This window comes from Talpa europaea, assembly GCF_964194135.1.
Source record: "Talpa europaea genome assembly, chromosome: 11".
NCBI lineage: Eukaryota > Metazoa > Chordata > Mammalia > Eulipotyphla > Talpidae > Talpa > Talpa europaea.
In genome coordinates, this window is record NC_140078.1 from 65,936,271 (window position 1) to 65,954,090 (window position 17,820).

Sequence of the window (17,820 nt, forward strand, 5' to 3'; positions counted from 1 at the left end):
ATTCTTTTTTTAAAGATCTTAATGTCATTTGTTGGATAGTTTGAAAAGAACACCTTGAAAGTTTTATTTGCAATAAAATAGTGGTAAAAAAGTTAAAAAATGGGAGGGAATTATTACAAAATTTTTATTTTTTCTTAACAATTTAGAAACTATACATTTTACTTTTCTGTTTATATGACAGTAATTAGCTGATTCTTATCACAAATAGATGTTAAGTATATGGAGTAATTTTTTTGGAAATATAATGTCTATACATGTGTTTTTTAATTGAATATAAACAAACTTAAATACTCATTACTTCATTCAAAAATAAAATTGCTAGGTGGATAAACTCTTAAGGGCATATTAGCTCAGATTTCCTTTCAGATTATTTTAATTAAACCATCAAAGCTCAATAATTTATTATAATAAAACCCAATAAAATGCTATTAAATAAATGAAAATAATTATTTTCTGTAAATGTTAATAAAGGAGTGTGAACCAATACCTGATAGTATATTGTATTGCTACATTTTTCCATGTTCCTTTACAGTTATTTCTTGAAGAAGGCAATCTTAGATTAAAGAACATGAAAACAAATTATTCACCTTTTATCCTCATGCTTAAATAATATGTTACATGCAAAAGTATTATTATAAAAATGATTATTTTGTCATAAATAAGAAATTTATTTTTATTTATACTAATTTTTGAATTTTTTTCTACTAAATCATTGCAAAGACTGTCAACCTAACAGTAGTAATAGTATTAATTTTTCTAACCATGCATGATTCATTTGACCCTAGTAGCTGTAGCTTGCTTGCCTTGTTTTTTCCCTGAAATTAAAAAAAAAAGTGTATAAAATCACAATGAATATCCGCTCTGTATAGTAAGACAGCAGCACAACTTAAGTCATAATAAATTGTTGACATTTTATTAATTCACAAATGGATTTTGGGAGATACATACATATATGACTTCTCTGAACTTTCTGTTGAATGTGCACTGTTGTTAAACTACTTGTTTTTTCCCTGCCTGCTCTTTGAAGAAGTCAATTAGGAATAATGGGAAACAAGGGGTAGGCAAAACATTGCGGTGCAGTGTTATTTCCATCTGTCTGGGAATATTTCAGCCAAAAGTTTATTTTGGGAAAAAAAAAAAAAGCCATAGTACACTCACACACACACAGACACACACACCCCACAAATACTTTGGCTGCAAATTATTCTGCAGGGTTGTTGCTGTGTTGTTGCTTGTGTCTATTCTTGTGTGTAAAGCTGCCATCCATTCATGCATGTTTGCATTCTCGTCTGTGTGCTTGTTCACGAATTAGCTCATCCTCCTCCTGGTTCAGGTTAAAATTAATCAAGAGAACAAGAATTTATGGGTATGACTGTTAGCTGGAAAGCTCTTACTCCCTTGTAAGTCTTTCTTTCAAACTACATCTTCTGCTGAAATTTCTCGGGATGAAGTATTCAATGAGTAGCCAGCTAGTCTCCTGTGTTACCTGGCTTATATATGCCCTTAACAGTTCTTGGAAAAATAATTTAATATTATTTTATCTCAGCTTCTTAACATCATAAATGAAAGCAGTTGGTATGAATTACCTCCCTAACTGTGAGGAGTTGAATTATTTTAATTCTGCTTGCCAAATAACCAGGAATAAAGACATCACAGTCTCTACCTGCACCTAGCCCCCACTTTTTGGTGGCAAAAAATTAAAAAGAACACTATCTAGTGAAACAAAATATCACCCATTAAAGAAACTTCCCTGCAAAAGTGTGATATAATTTAAAATCAACATTGCTCTAAGGTAGCTGAAATGTTTTTTTTTTTTTTCATTTTGCTTTTAACTGACAGTATACCCATAATTCTTGGTTGTTATTATTGTTTTTCTCCAAAGTCAATTTCTGGGCCATTGGTGGCTGCACTAGATATTGTTCTAAATTGTTGTCTTAACTACCTTCTTTAAAAATATAATGTTGAAGGCTCATAATATTGAAGATGACTCCAGGATGAACCCTGAATTTGCTGACCGAATAAAACAGCTTGATAAAGAGGCGTCTTACTACCGTGATGAGTGTGGAAAGGCCCAGGCGGAAGTCGACCGGTTGCTGGAGATCCTCAAGGAGGTGGAGAATGAAAAGAATGACAAGGACAAGAAGATTGCAGAACTCGAGAGGTAAAGTTTGCAGTCATGTTGTGAATTGTCGACAGTGAGTGCACACTGATTGCCTCATGGCCCGTCTCAGGGAATGTACGTTCCATATTTCAGCTTGGAAACAAGTTATGTATGAGGAAGATGGCCTGTTAGGGATGATGTGTTTCTGCAGGACTCTCAAAAGGCAAAATTGAGTTTTCTTTTGAATGTATATGTGTTCCTTTAGTGTCTAAGAAAATGTCAACTCTCTGGAGGGATGGTCATGACCTAACATTTCTGGCAGTGGAGTATGTAAGAGATTGAGGCTTTGACTACCTGAAACTTCAGATTTTTCCCATCAAAGACAAGTATTTGTGGTTTAGGTTTGTATCGAACAAAGAAAAAGGAAAAATGTGGTTGCGAATTCATTCAACACAGGAGAAAGGGAAAGGTATTCATATCTTTTGGATGTCTTTGGGCACGCAAACCACAACAAATTCATCTTGTAAGAGGATCTTATGACAGTTGGTAAAGAAATGTGTTTGCATAGAGTCTACCTGATAGCAAATTCTGTCTAAAAACAATGGAGGTTATATTAGTTCCAGAGTGTTTAGGTTTTCAGGTTAAATCATATCCATACTATATTTATGTGGGGTATGGACTCTGAAAAGAAATTTGCTATCAGTGCTTTTTCCTGTATTTCATATAAGAAAAGAATTTCTGAGTAATCTTACAAAACTCCATAACCTCTGAGGATTTCTTATTGGTTCAGCATTAGGCAGAATTTGTTTTTCCTATATTCAGTCCATATGACAGAGATCAGCAAATTTTTAGTAAATCAGTCAAGGTTTGCCAGCTCTAGTCAAGGCACTATTGAGGCCCTCACAGACTTCAAGACACGCAGAAGACATGGAAAGCTGGCGGCTTTAGCAGCCGAAACACCTGGGTTCAAATGTTGCCTCTGCTTCCTGCCAGATGTAAGACTTTGGATCTTGTTAGAAATGACTCTCTAGCAACCTAGTAAAATATATTACTCTTTGCAAGTGCCAAGTTCCTCTGCAAGGTGGGATAGGTACATCATTATGAACAGGTGAATGCTCAAACAAATATATTCTCAATGTTAAGTAACTATGCATTAATTGGATAGAATAATTTAAAAAAATCAACATTTTCAAATATAAATATATTTAATATATTCAAATACGAAATCAATATTTCATTTTAAAATCTTAGCATTAATTTGATGATCATCTGACTTTCATTTGGTGTGACCACTATGAGAATTATTTTTTCCTTGAGATAAGTATACATACTAAAATCTTTATGGGCTTCATTTTAATTTTTATTTAAAAATGTGGGAAATTTGTGTTAATCTACTTGTTCCTAAAAATACAATTAATTTTAGACTTATCTACATGACTATTTTGGAACTGTATTTCAGGACCAAACATTATCTTCTGGAGATTGGACTTGTCAGAAAGAGGTGAACCCTAATGTAGTTCTCCTGCCTTCTAGTCTATGGCTTTGAGAAGCAATAGGTCATAAAGAGAAGCCCTAGATAATAATACTGATAATATTAATAATTATACTAGTAATAATAATAGGTTATTCACATTTTATGTTTACAGTGTACCAGATACTCTTCTAAACTCTTGATCTGCAGTATTGTATACCAGTTAATCTTACCCACAACACAGAAAATATCATATCCCCATTTTATAGATAAGAAAACTATGACTTATATAGGTTTAGTAGCTTCATCAAGGTTACATAAGAATCAGAGTCAGAATTTGAACACAAGTCTGACAAATGAACAACTGAGAATCACTCCATCCAGCAATGGGTCAAAGGCCGAAGCTAGTTCAGTAGCACTGAACAATCCTGCAGCGAGCAGAGAAGCACTGCTGCTGGGCCATGGGAGATCTGCCTCATCTTTATTAGCTTTCATGAGGAAAAGTGATGTGCTATGTATTTAGAAGGTGTTTTTCTGCACTAACCCAGCTTCCTAAAATTGTAATTGAATATCAGGATCAGCTACTCTAAACATTTGCATGAAAACAGCATAATTGTCTAGTTGCACAATAGGTTTTAGCTGGACACTGTTGCCATTAAAACATCAAGAATATTCACATTTTTATTTCCTCAATATGGAATGCATTAAAACAACAGTGATTTTTACAGACATTTATCTTTATGTACTTTCTGCACATTTTCTTTATCTCTGCCTTTGCCTCTCCTTAAAGCTGATGCCTCCCAGGCACTGTAATTCATAAAATGTGTGGTGGGACTTGACTCTGTCCCAGTTCTCTGCCTGCCTGTGTCTTGGGTCCAGCAGCAGAACATAGTCTGGGAAATGTCTGAGCCCCAGCCCCAGCCCAGGCCTCTAAGGAGATGGGGGTGGAGATCAAGAGGGGAAGTTTCTTGGGAAAAGGAATGCTCAGCCTTGGCCTGCTTTTCTGAAGCATTATCTGCTGGGTTACATGTGTATTCCGACTAAAACATCTTCCTTGAGCTGTCAGGCAGCCTTTTTCAAATTGGGCAGTATTGCCATTTGTTGGCTTAAACTGAAAAATTCATACTTCATAATGTTGGGAACTAAAAATTTCTTAGCAATATGACATATATCTCCATTTTGGAGTCATGGAGGAATGTTTGCAATGAAGTTTGTGATTTTGAAAACCAAAAAAATTGAACTTGAAATAAATTTGTGGTCTCTGGTCTGTAATGTGACCTACCAGAGTAAAAAAGACCTCTTTTCAAAAGCAGCTAGTGTTTTAAAATATTCCAGAACTTCAGTTATGTGTGACAAAAGGTATGGGGTTAAAAAAAACTCAAATGACGCTGACACTGGTCTGCTCCTTCCTCAGAGGGCAATATGTGTTGGCTTTCTATTCTGTTAATCTTCCCATTTTTTTTACTTCTCCCACAATGTATCTTTGCCAAGAGCACATGCCTGGCACTTCCATACATGCATTTACCTCTTAAATTCCATGTGAATGATGTTTTTCACCAGCCATTAAATATTTTGCTTTTCAAAGCGCCTATTGCTTCAGCATGGTCCCCAGATGCAGTTGGGCAACTCTTACACTAGGTCAACTCTTGTACTAGGTGCTGTTGGTCCAGCTGGGAGCCTCTGCCTTGAATTGCAGGCTGCTCTGGTGGACTTGGACACAGGTAGGTGGAGGACCTTGACCAGAGAGTTGGTCCAAATGAGGCAGAAATCTTCATTCAGTTGACAGTGCTAGGTAACATGTATGCTACACAATGAAGTAGCTCATTAAACATGAGAGGTAGTGAAATATGTGGTCTTTTGGTATCAGTGCTCATCTAGATCTCTGAGCTTTATTTAGAATTTCCAGAATTCATTCTTTGGTGCCTTAGGGGAAAGAGAGAGGTTAACAGTATTTCAGCCAGGGACCTGCTGTCACTGAACCTGTGATACCTCACCATGGAAAGAAATCAGTTAGGTGATCTTTCATGTAATTATTTTAATTGTATTTTTATTTTTTCAACAAATATTTCTTAAAACTTTTGAAAGAATTCTAGACTCACTAGAAGGTACAAAAGGAAATGGAGGGTTCTCATGGATTCCTTCCCCTCCATTGCCCACTGCTCATGTAATTATTTTAATTATATTAGGGGGTTTGTCTAGAGGCAGAGAGTGTTCAAATAGAGCCTCAGTAATGTGCCTCCATACTGTGAAGAGGGGGTTGGGTCCCTTGAGACTCTTCTACCCCTAAGACATAGCATCAGAATAGAAAACAAGGTAGTACTTAATTATCTGGACCAGGAACTAATGCCACCAGACATTTGGACTATAAGAAGCATTTTAGATGCCTGAAAAAGCATTTTCTCTAAAGCTGAGAAACAGACCATTATTTTTCCTTCTGAATTTGTTAATAACATACTGACAATTTCTTTGATGCCTTTCAGAACTCTTTTCAAACCATGAACTTATCCATAGCTAAAAAAAAAAGGATAACATCTTCTGGAGGTCACACAGTACACAGAAGAACCTTCACACCAGCCTTATTGGTTTTATGTAGTAATTTATTCCTAAGTAATTTCTATTTATGTTTGCTAACTTAATTGAAGGAATATTTTCAAAACATGTGGTGGATGGTTTTCTGCCATCCCTAACTACCTTTTGTTGAGGCACATGGACATTGTGGCACCTTTGAAAATGTGATGAAATCTAGGAGCCAGTGGAAAAGGCAATGGAATCTTAAGCATTTGCTGGCTCTTGCTGTCAGTTTGATTTACCTCTGATGCAGGTTTTGAGATGGTAGCTGGACCCAGAGGTACCAGAGTGCCCACAGAGATCATGGCCTGGCCTCACTTATATTTTATCAATTATGCTTTCATGATTGGGTCAGTGCTTTTACCATATATTTAATCATGTATTTTATCTTTGATTTTTATCACTATAGTTATTGTTGTTTTCAGCTGAAATGTTCCTGTTTAAGCCTTCCCCAGGGGATTTGTTTGTTTTTCCTATCTGAAATGCTTAAAAAATATTTCTTAATAACTGGTGCACTTCCACTGAGCATGTAGGTGGTAAAGTGTCAGTTTTTTCGGCAAAGAACTGTTTATAGGTTAACAATGTGAATATCTCCTATGTGCTCCTGGGCTAGTCTGAAGAAGATCGTGGTGGCTCTTGTCCTTTCCAATATTGTTTGACATTTTTGTTTTGGCCGATTTGAAGAGTGTGTTAAATATTTTTGTACAATAAGTTATCAAACATCTGGATATTTTCAGTCATGAAGTATGATCCTCATTCTTGCCACTAAAAAAATTACTCTCAGTTCTGGAAGCTACACTGTCCTTTCTTGGGAGGCTGATAAGTAGGCAGCACTCACCTGAAGTCTTCCTCACAGTATCTTTGATCATTCTGGGCACAGTGCTCTGTGAGCATCTAAAATGGAAATCTTTGAACAGGAAGCCAAAGTGCTCAGCAACTTTTGATTTTCAGGGATGAAAGGAAAATAACTCATAGAATGTAAGCATCCAACTTTCTGATATCAGGGCTTACTGCCAGCTCTAACACTGTAGTAATTTTCATTTCACTTTATTTAATAATAAACTTTTGCATGCACACAGATAGCAACCTTCTCTACAAATTTTCCTCCAGAAAAAGGCAAATTTTGCCATTGGGTGGCTAGAGCACACCCAATGACTCACTCAGTGTGTTGTGATTATGCATATGAGAGCAGATGCTGGTTTCTTAAGAGTAATGTTTAAAACAACAGGTTACAGTGTGTGCCTAGGGATTTGGGGGTAAAGTCAGATAAAAATCGCTTTATTTGCCCTTCATTTGGTTATGAAACCTGCTAATATAACATCTGTTGCTGTATGTTTAAAACTAATGTGTTTCCTTCCTTTTATTCTCTTTTGCTATCCCTTTTCCTTTCTGCTTATCCTCCAAATTGCTGCTCTCACCCTTGCTCCAATCAGCTTGACTTTCAGGTCAGTACCTTCAGTTTTTCTTCTAACTGCCTTTCCCTCCTAAGCTCAATTTATTGCTTGCACTTGTTTAACAAACACATTTCTGAAATGGTTTTCTTCTGGCCACCACATTTTTTTCCCATTGCATCCCATGCCTTGGGAAGGTTTATTTTATGAGAAGCCTCTATAGGTAGGGACATGCGAAGAAAAAGATGGGAATAAATCACTGTTGGCTATTGATATATTCTATTCCTGGATTATAAAATCATTAAGAGACATTATGGCAAAAATTCCCTAGGGTATTTCTCCTGAGCAGCTCAGAAAATTGACTTCATGATGATAAAACATGGAGCTGTGGAAGAAGCAAACGCAGGATGCAAAATTTTACCTGGGAGAATAAAAGATCTGTCCGTGACACAGCAACTTAAAAGCTGAATTTAATAGTGCAAACCATTCAGACTTTTCGCTTACTAAATCACTGTTTTGAAAGATTTATAATACTTTTTTTCAAAGTCACTTTTGAAAATTATCAGTGTGTGAGTAACATATTGTACACACATGTTATTTCATATCATTGTTTTGACTTTTAGCTTTTTAACTTCATTTTTATTAGCCAAAAGACATACTTTAATTACCTAGAGCATAGCATATGGAACAAAATGTAAAGTGAGATTCAGCATTGATTAAGTGAATCCTTATATTAAGAAAAAAAATGCACTTATGTTTGAAAACATACCGCAAGTGTGAGTCCAAGTCAATAACTGGTTCTCCTTTAAGTCAAGCAAGACCTCTTTCTGCTAATACATTGTAATATCTAGTGGTTTCTCATTCAATCAATGAATTTACTAAAGGATGCTCTTTGTGTGACTTGGACTACCTAGACTTTAAAAAATGGCTTTAGTTAAATTGGCAGCCGATCTAGCAATGGTTGCTCTTTTGAGAAGCAAGCTATAATATTTTCTTCTCTTTGTGAATGGTCTTTACCTCTTTATTCTGTCCACTGCTCATCACCTAGGCTATCAGACCCATGCACTAATACCAGCAGCAAATGATTTCAAAACATGGCCTCTGCCCATACACTGGTTTTGTTCCATTGCCAGGCCCACCCCTGTGGCTCACAGTCCTTGAAAATGAAACCATTTCTCTGCTATTCCCACATACCACACTGGGAGTCCCATAGCAACTGCCTTGAACTTCACTCCACTGAAGGAAGCCCCATTCTCAATATTTCCCCAATCAGAGATCTAAACAGAGATGAGAAGTATGGCCCTACAGAACTGCTCTCACCAAAATCCTAATGACTGTTCCAAAATCCTAATGATTGTTCATTCCCTTGGCAGTGCTGGGATGTGCAGAAACAGACATAAATGGGGAGTGTGGGTCTTAGCCACGTAGCATCCATACCTTTCTTCTAGGTTTTTTATCTGCTCATTGAATGAAGCTTAAGCTTTTCTCCTTGTCTGCCTTTTTTGTTTTCTTTTGCCTCTTTTGCTGCCCCTGATCTGCACCTGTCAATATTAAAACCCTCGAGACCAGGTACTCCTTTCGCTCTCACACCTCAGGTTTCCTGCCAGGCCTTCAGGTATTGTCCACAGGAGTCGTATTGGGCAGTATTTAGTTTTTTCCTGTTTTATGGTGAATGAGCACGAACTCAGACTCGCAGAAAACAAGATATAGAGTGAGGGCTGGGCGAGGTGTGGCTATCGATGCCTTCTCTGGACAAGGGGCCAGGCATACTGATTAGGTTTGGTGAAATGTGCAGGCTGCCTGGTTGGGTGAACTATAGTGTTGAATCAGGATTCAGATTATTTTAGTACCGTTTAATCTATTACCCCACATGAAAATAATTGAGAAAATGTGCAATCCTTATAAATAGCCTCTAGTTATATTTTTAGTATAGAAGGAATTGGGCAGCCCTGCTTTCTTAGAAGCAAAAAAGTTGTAGAATCTTGGAAGCTTTCTTGAGTTTTGACAAATATCCAGATTTAACTATGCTTTTTTCCCAACCACTTTCAGGTTTACCGGTTAAAATAATATTAAATGTAATTGTAGAATTGAATACAGGATCTCTGCCCAAGTGCTTTATTTATGTGGCTCACAGTTGAGAGACATATATAAAAATATATAATGTGTATACATACATATGTGTATATATGTGCACATAGATGTATTTGTGTGTATGCATGTATCATATATTATTAAAAAATACCATCTGGTCTTTCTTAGCATAGAAGTTTGTAGTCTACCTTTACTTTCACACCTCCAAAATGATGTTTGAAAGCTTTACTAATTCTTGGGTTTTTTCCTATGTGCTCTGGACAATACGGGAAGGTCTCCCGCCCCTCCCCCACCAAGTACCTTTTTAAATGGCTCATTTCATTTTCAAACTCTATGTAGACTCATATACTTAAATTCAGGTGGACAGATTTTATGTATTGGGTTTGGTAAAATGCAAATATCATATTCTAAACCTGTTTAGGTTCACACTCGAAAATCTCCTCTTCTGTCAAGAATTTCTTTACACACAAACCAGTAGGGAGCTGGAGAGGTGTGCTCGGACCCATGTATTGTACCCGTGGGAAGGTTTATATGTAATTTACTCACTTCTAGGAACTGCTTGTGAGATTAACATATGACTTTTGAAGATGAGTTTATCTAGGTAAATGTATGTAGCAGTGGACCAAAAAAAAAAAAAAAATAAAGTACACCCTTTGGGATTCACTTCAAAATCCTGCCAGAGAATCAATCAACCAAGTAAAACCAGAATGCTTAGGCCTCCCCAAGGCTCCCCAAGGTTCTCCCAACCTCCAACATGCTTTGGATAGTGGGTGGACTCCTTCCTTGTGCCTCGGTATCCCCGTTCGAGAGGAAGGGGCTGGAGCAAGCTCTCCAGGATCCTCCCTGTGCCAGTCTGAGGGAGCAGCTGGTAGTGATGGGCCCTGTGTATCTCCCCAGCCAGCAGGCTGGAGCTGATGGCTGGCGCCTGGCCGCCCATGAGCTCATTGTTACGGAGTCTCTTCAAACACTTTTACCAAAATAAACTGTGATGTTTCCCCAAAGCTGAGCACTGCATTCTCAATCCCTCATTCTTCTAGCAAAGGATGAAGTCACTGCTCCCAGACCTCAGAGGCCCGTTGCCCAAAGAAATAATGAAAAACACCTTGTCTGGAGCATCTCTTTGCTCCGCAATTTGCTCTTTGCTAGACTCAGTTTCTGGCCCTATCCCCTCCATGATTACATAGGTGAGTGCCTACTGTGTACTAGGCTGGACACTACATGCAGCTCTAGCATTCCCCCACAAATAGCTGATGATTAACGAAGCAAGCCATTAAAAAAATTAATTTTCTCTTTTATATTCACAGTGCACCTTGGTACTCCTAATAATAGAAATAACAGAAGTAGAGTAATGCTCTGAGCATTAACTCAGAGCTAGTGCTGAATTAATCATTGTTCACATAGTATTTATGTAGTATTCGTAAAAGTTGAATATTTTTCTCTTTCCCTCCATCCCTCCCTCTTTCCTTTCTTATCTTCTTTGCTTCCCTTCCTTTCTTGACTATTCCTCAAAACCCTTCTCCATGCTAGGTTCAGTGCTGAGTGTTGAGAATATACTAGTAAAACAGACATGACCCCTCCCCTCATTGAATTCAAAGACCAGCACTTCCTATAAGGAAGGATTTGGCCACTAAGAAAAATAGTTTGTCCCATTTATACTAATAACTGGAAAAACTGGGTTTCAGATGTATTTTAAAATTCCTTTTCCTATTGGGGTTGAAGGGGTTATCCACGGGTCAGAAAATCATTTCCTTCTTTAAAGTTGCCTTCTACTAATGCTGACATTTCTGGTGAAGTGTCAGAAAATTTTATGCCCAAGCATATCTGGTAGAAAGCCAGAAATCATTTGATTTTGCTTTGGGTGCAAATATTTTATTGGGGATGGAAAAAAGTTGTTTTCCCTGATTTACAGCTCCTGCAAACATAAAGTGGGTTCTATATTTAGAAACGGTTTTGAACCTTTGAGGTACGTCCAGGGGTGGGTTCTTGCACCTTTCCAACCTGGCCTTGGTGGAACTTGCCATGGTAATATTTTGCTGAGCCAGCTCCAATTTGTAGAACTCAGGCTTTATGTTCTGTATTATTTTTACTTTTTAATTTTTCTTGATTTGCTCCTTTGCTGGTCTACCTGTAGGCATTAGAACAGTGAGGAAGAGAGAAGGAACACAGTTTGCATTGTAGTTGAAATGTTTTGTAGTTCAGTATGTTTCCGAGGCTCCTCGGATACTAGTAAAACTATTCTCAGCTTGAAAACTAGTTAAGACAATGAAAGTAAGAACAAAAGCTCAAAATCAAGACAGCTCCAAGGAGGCCTGATGGGTCCTGACCCCTGAATATGAGATAGCAAGTTAGGAGAGTTAACCATTCATTTGTATTTTTCCAATACCTTTTCTCTTCCTTTTTTATTTTCCACCCCTGGCTTTGGTTGGTACTACCATATGGTTGAATATCAGCAAATAGTAAATCTCCCAAGATAGGTTGGCCTTTTCTGTAAATGTTGGAAAGGGAAGGAATTTAAAAAATAGTTTCTCAGTATTATTATAAATCACTTTCTAGAAAAATAATATCTTATTTCCTTTATATGGCTTTTCTTATGAAATGTGAATTCTATCACTTCATTACCCACAATACCAGCTCAGGTTGTAGGGAAACCTATCCAACTAGTGACTGGGACTTTCTTCCGGAAAGGTGCTTGGAGTTTTCACACTGTGCAATGCCACATTTTCACGAAGCCTGCATGTTAGGGGGTCATGTTTAAAAATGAGTGGGTACTACAGTGTGTGTGTGTGTATTCCTATGAAGGAAATACATTATCGTTGGCTTGCCTTCCAAAGACTAAAAAATTTTCTTTGTCAGAAATTCTAATGGTTTTAATATTTGCTGCTTTTATTCTGCCCCAAATTCATGAGTATATAGGTGAAAAATGTTTATATTAAACTAAATAAATATGAAAACTAGAATAGACTAGGAAGGCAGGACTTGAATGATTTTGTTTGGGTGCAACCATTTTAGTAGGGATATGAAAAAGTGTTATTTCCCTAATTTACAGTTTCTGCAAAAATAAAGTGGGTTGTGTAGAATTATTTTTATAGCAAAACTTTAATTTTAGAAACTATAGAGTGGATTGGTAAATGAAACAAATTTCCCCTAAAGGACATCTGTGACTCCCTTTTCAGTCCAAGAATAGTGAGACTCATATTTTAATTCTTTAATCCAGCTTGTCGATTGAACTCCTTCAATTGTTTTTTTTTCCAACTGTTAACTGTTAATAGAAGCACTATTTTTACTGATGTATAGAGAGAACTGAGTACAATAATTTATGCTGTGCAATAATTTTTTTCAATGAAAGCTGAAAGGTGTGTGATTCTCACAGTGTGTTGAAGAAAGTTTCCTTTTCTTTTGAGACTCCATACGTAACTGTGAAGACATAGCAGTGGGCATAAACAAACCTGGAGACATTTTAAAGTGGGGTTGGGGCAGAACTTCATACTGAGAATTTTTTTTTTTTTTGCAGTTTTGCTTCAGGTACTGGGAAAATCTTTTTAGAACCTTCTGAGAATGTGAGCACCACCTTTTCCAGATGGGCTTGTGAAGCAACAGAGCCATGTCTCATTGGCCTTTGTTGGTCAAATATACTATTCCTGCGGCTGGGCAGATCTCAGTATGATGTGTGAACTGAAGTGTAAGAGAGTGGTTTTAAATTTAACTTCAGAGCCCTCTGCTATTTAATCATATGTCAGTTTGATGGTTCCAAGGACAGCATGATATGTTGCTTACAGATAATTACCGTGGAGAGAATAAGTTGGTTATAATAATGAATAGCCAGAGAGTATTCTGATAACCTGTGATGAGTGGGCCTTGGTGAGAAACACTCACTGGACAATTGGCACATAGGTGTCCTATCGCTCTGCTGAGTGTGGGTGCTGTCCCGCCACCTAATCATGCAAAGCACGGGCTTTTTAGGGACTCCTGAGCTGATAAAGAAACACTGCTCTTGGATGTCATGTGTGTCATTTATCCCAGACCTGTTGCTACTTTATTTAGCACTTCACTCATAATCCAGCAAACTGTTGCATATTGGCGGAACATTACATGTAGAAAGTGAAGTAAACTTCATCCTAAGAAACAACATCATCATTGCTGTGGCAAGTTGAACACACATACAGGCATCTGTAAGCCCATCCCTGTGTCTGTAAGATGGAAACAGTCCTATCACAGCTCATCCATCCCTCAGGGGCTTACTGTGAGGATGCATGTGGGGTGTATCCTGAGCAATGTTCATCACCAGTAGTGTGATGGTTGTGATGAATGTGGATATGGTTTTTTTTTTATATAGTTAATTCAATTTATCTTATACATTTTTACATCATTTTTCATTTTTGCACAATGTATGCATTTCCATCTTGATTATAGTCCCCATACAATTCCCACCCCCCTTGTTTTGATCTCCCTCCTCACCTCCACCTTCTGTAGTGTGTCTCTGGTTTATAGTTGCTTGTTGATTTTGATTTTTACTTTATTATAATTAGGTTTTTTCCTGGTCCCTTATTTAGGTTTTCTAAATTCCTGCTGTGAGTGAGACCATTTGGTATTTTTCTTTTTCTTTCTGGCTTATTTCACTGAGCATGATCCCTTCTAGCTCCATCCATGTTGCTGCAAATTGCATGAGTTTATTTTGTTTGATTTCTGAGTAATATTCCATACTATGGAAAGCTGTGTGGAGATTCATCAACCTGTTAAAGATGGAGCTTCCATATAATCCAGCAATTCCACTCCTAGGTGTTTACCCAAAGGACACAGAAACATTAATTCAAAAGGGCACCTGCATCCCTATGTTTATAGCAGCACTATTTACAATAGCTAAGCTTTGGAAACAACCCAAATGCCCAAAAATAGATGACTGATCAAGAAGATGTGGTCCATATACACCATTGAATATTACTCAGCAATGGATATGGTTTTGATGAAGGTTTTCACCTTATTCTACAAGTGAGAGTAGAGGGTCCATTCAAAAGAGAAGTAGGAGTTGATCTTGTCAAAGCAGCCTCCTTTGTTTCTCTAGCTTTAGAACACTTAGTTGTAGAACTTACACCATTGTCTCCCTAAGTTATTGAAAGATTTTGAGGGAGAGGTTGAAAACTTCAACATTGCCCATCTCAGTGAGTTTGTCCCGAGAGATTTATTTATTTATTTATTTATTTATTTATTTATTTATTAAGATTTATTTATTTATTTATTCATGCACTGGATACAGTCAGAGGCGCAGGAGGGTGAGAGAATTCACAGAGCCAGAGTAGGGAGCAGAACAGGCAGAAGGACAGAAGTATACTGCTGAGGGGTGTAGTGGGTGGCAGGAGAGGTCTGTGCGCCATGTGGGACCCTCGCTCAGTGGCCAGGGATCGAAATGGCGCTGCAGAGGCTGCGGGCAGCTTTGCAACCCAGCACTCAACTGCTGCACCACCGGGGAGGCCCATTTCCTGAGAGATTTAAATAAATGAACCTAGAAAATTTACCTGTGCTTATTGAAAAGTAATTTCTATACATACATCTCTCTGTGCATGTACATATATATGTAGATAGATAATATATGCATATATATGGGCTCTGTTACTCTATTTAGCAATCTTTTTATATATAAAGATTTTCTATATGAAGATTATATATAATTATATATCTGTAAATTAATTCATTTAATACGTTTTTCATACATTTAGGTCATACTTTAGATTTTTTCTGGAATTTGATTGCCAGAATTCAACTGCTGTCTTTCCATATTCACGCATAAAAGGACCTGGTATGAGTTTAGAGGACAAGCCCGTATTCCAAGTGTGTTCCTTCATCCAGTCATTTCTTTTATTCATTAATTTATATTTTTTCATTAAATAGTAATTATGTATACCAGGCACTGTGGCATAACTAGGACTATATCCCAGAAACATCATCAAGAGAGATGGAAGCAGATCAATAAAAAGATTTATAGTATAATATTTATGCAAATGATGTAATACATAACAATCTGCACTTTGATTTTCTTTTTATAAAAATATTTTTCAGTCTTTTCTATATCCATACATAAAAAGTTTTCCATTCTTTTTTAAAAAAAAAAGATTTATTTATTCATGCATACAAAAACCGGGGTACAAGCCAGATGCACGGGAGGGTGAGAGGCATCACCAGAGACCGAGTGGGGAACAGAACAGGCAGATCCACTGAAATACACTGCTGAGGGGAGCAGCGGGCGAGACAGGAGAGATCTGCCATGCTATATGGGATTCTCGCCTCCTGGCCGGGATGGACAGCTTCACTGTGCTGCACTCAACTGCCTGCGTTACCAGGGGAGGCCCTCCATTCTTTTTTTTAACTTTTTTTTTTATTACAGTCTCTCCTTGAAAAAATTTTAGGTTATTTCCCATTTTTCCCTCTCCTATAGACTATGATAATTAATAATTTTGAATAGATTTAATTTTATAGGAATATGAATATATTTATATGATACATTCCTTGGACAATATGTTTCTAATTTTGCTAGATTTTGCTAATTGCCTTTTATAGATATTAAGCCATTTATACTGCCACTGACAAAATCTAAAAATGCTTTTTTCCTCATTAACTGTCCATACAGAATATTTTTCAAATTTTTTTATCTTTGACCAAATGGAATGTGAAAAATGGCATTTAAGAGTAGTTTTCATTTGCTTTGATCTTACTGAAAATGAATATCAGCATTTTTAAATATGCTTATAATTTGTCATATCTGTCTTCTTATTGATTTGTAGAAGTTCTTTATATATTAGGAAAATTATGAGTGACTTACTAGTAGGCTAGTAAATTGTTTTTATTTGTATTTTGGATACTCTCTCCAGTTAGTTTGTCTTTTTATTTTTAATTTGCTAATGCCTTTCATTTTCATTTTGCTAATTGCGTTTTTTGCTATAAAGACAATTAAAAAATTTATGTAGTCAAACATTCAGACTTTCATATCTTTTGAATTTTGTGTCATGGTTAGAAACCTTTTTCACATTGTAAAAGTATGAAAACACTGTCCTGTGATTTCTTTGGTATTTTTATGCTTTGCTTTTCTGCACTTAAGTTTTTGAACCATATGAAATTTATCTTAGGGTAAAATAGGAAGTATGGATATAACTAAATTTTTTTCAAGGTCAAGTGAAGTTTCAGTGTCATTTCCATCATTTGCCTTTAACTGGAGCTAGCCTAGCCCAGGTTAGGTTTCTGTCTTATAAATTCAAGTAGCTCCCACTGAACATGAAACACACTCTTAATTGCTAGTTCAGTGTTTGTCTTTCAGTCTTGAGTGGAACATTCATCTGGAAAAAGACATGTCTTATTCACCCAGTGCCTGTTAAATAGTAGACTTAATAATTATTGATAGAATGGGCCTCCCGGTGGTGCAGCAGGTTGAGCGCAGCGCTGTGAAGCTGTCCACAACCTCTGCAGCGCGGGTTCGGTTCCCGGCCAGCCAGGGAGATACCCAGGCAGACCTCTTCTGACTCGCCTGTTGGCAAGTAGTAGTTCTCGTAGTAGTAGTAGTAGTAGTAGTAGTAGTAGTAGTAGTAGTAGTTCTTATGTAGTCATAAGAACAGAGAGGTTTTGACCAGGCTGTGTTTCAGGTACTTTGGGATAGTTGGTAGCCCTGTCAAGGGGGAAGATTGGAAATAAAATCTAGAATTGGGCAAAGAGGCATCAATCATGGAGGAGAATGTCAAATATTATATAAATATTTGGGTATTCAGAAGAGGGGGGGCGATTGGGGGAAATTTTATGGTATTTTCGGTTAACCCTAAAAATGGAACAGATTTTAACAAATGTAGAACTAGGTAGGGAGCATGAATAAAGGCAGTTAAGGCAGGAAGTTACAGTGCTACTAAAATAAGATGATGGCTCTAGATGTTATGTGGATGCAAGGATAATGAAGAGATGCAAGGATAATTAACAAAACAGACAAACAGGAAAAATACAAAAATCAGCAGCTTGTATCTCTATCCTGTTTCCAGAAGAATAGGATCAAAGAGACAGGAAAAACAAGCAAACAAACCCCAGTTGCTCTAATAGCAGGAAGAGAATAAAGGTGAGTAGCAGTTTTGTTCTCAAACAATCTGTTGTTACTGTCATTGCTGTAATGGCGCAGAAATGAGCACTGACTCAGTTGGGTGCTGCTTTGGTGCAAGATGTGGTGCTATACT

The 17,820-nt window shown here is 37.1% G+C and overlaps 1 protein-coding gene across 1 annotated transcript in view; it reads left to right on the top strand.

The window, feature by feature from the left end:
* The window catches only part of ERC2 (ELKS/RAB6-interacting/CAST family member 2), a gene marked incomplete at both ends in the record, with an annotated part of 688,274 nt that overhangs the window by 356,696 nt on the left and 313,758 nt on the right, over nucleotides 1-17,820 (top strand). Inside the window, one exon of the mRNA XM_084248450.1 lies at nucleotides 1,968-2,161. Within this exon, the coding sequence (XP_084104576.1) occupies nucleotides 1,968-2,161 (194 nt within the window). The remainder of the gene's footprint in view (nucleotides 1-1,967; nucleotides 2,162-17,820) is intronic.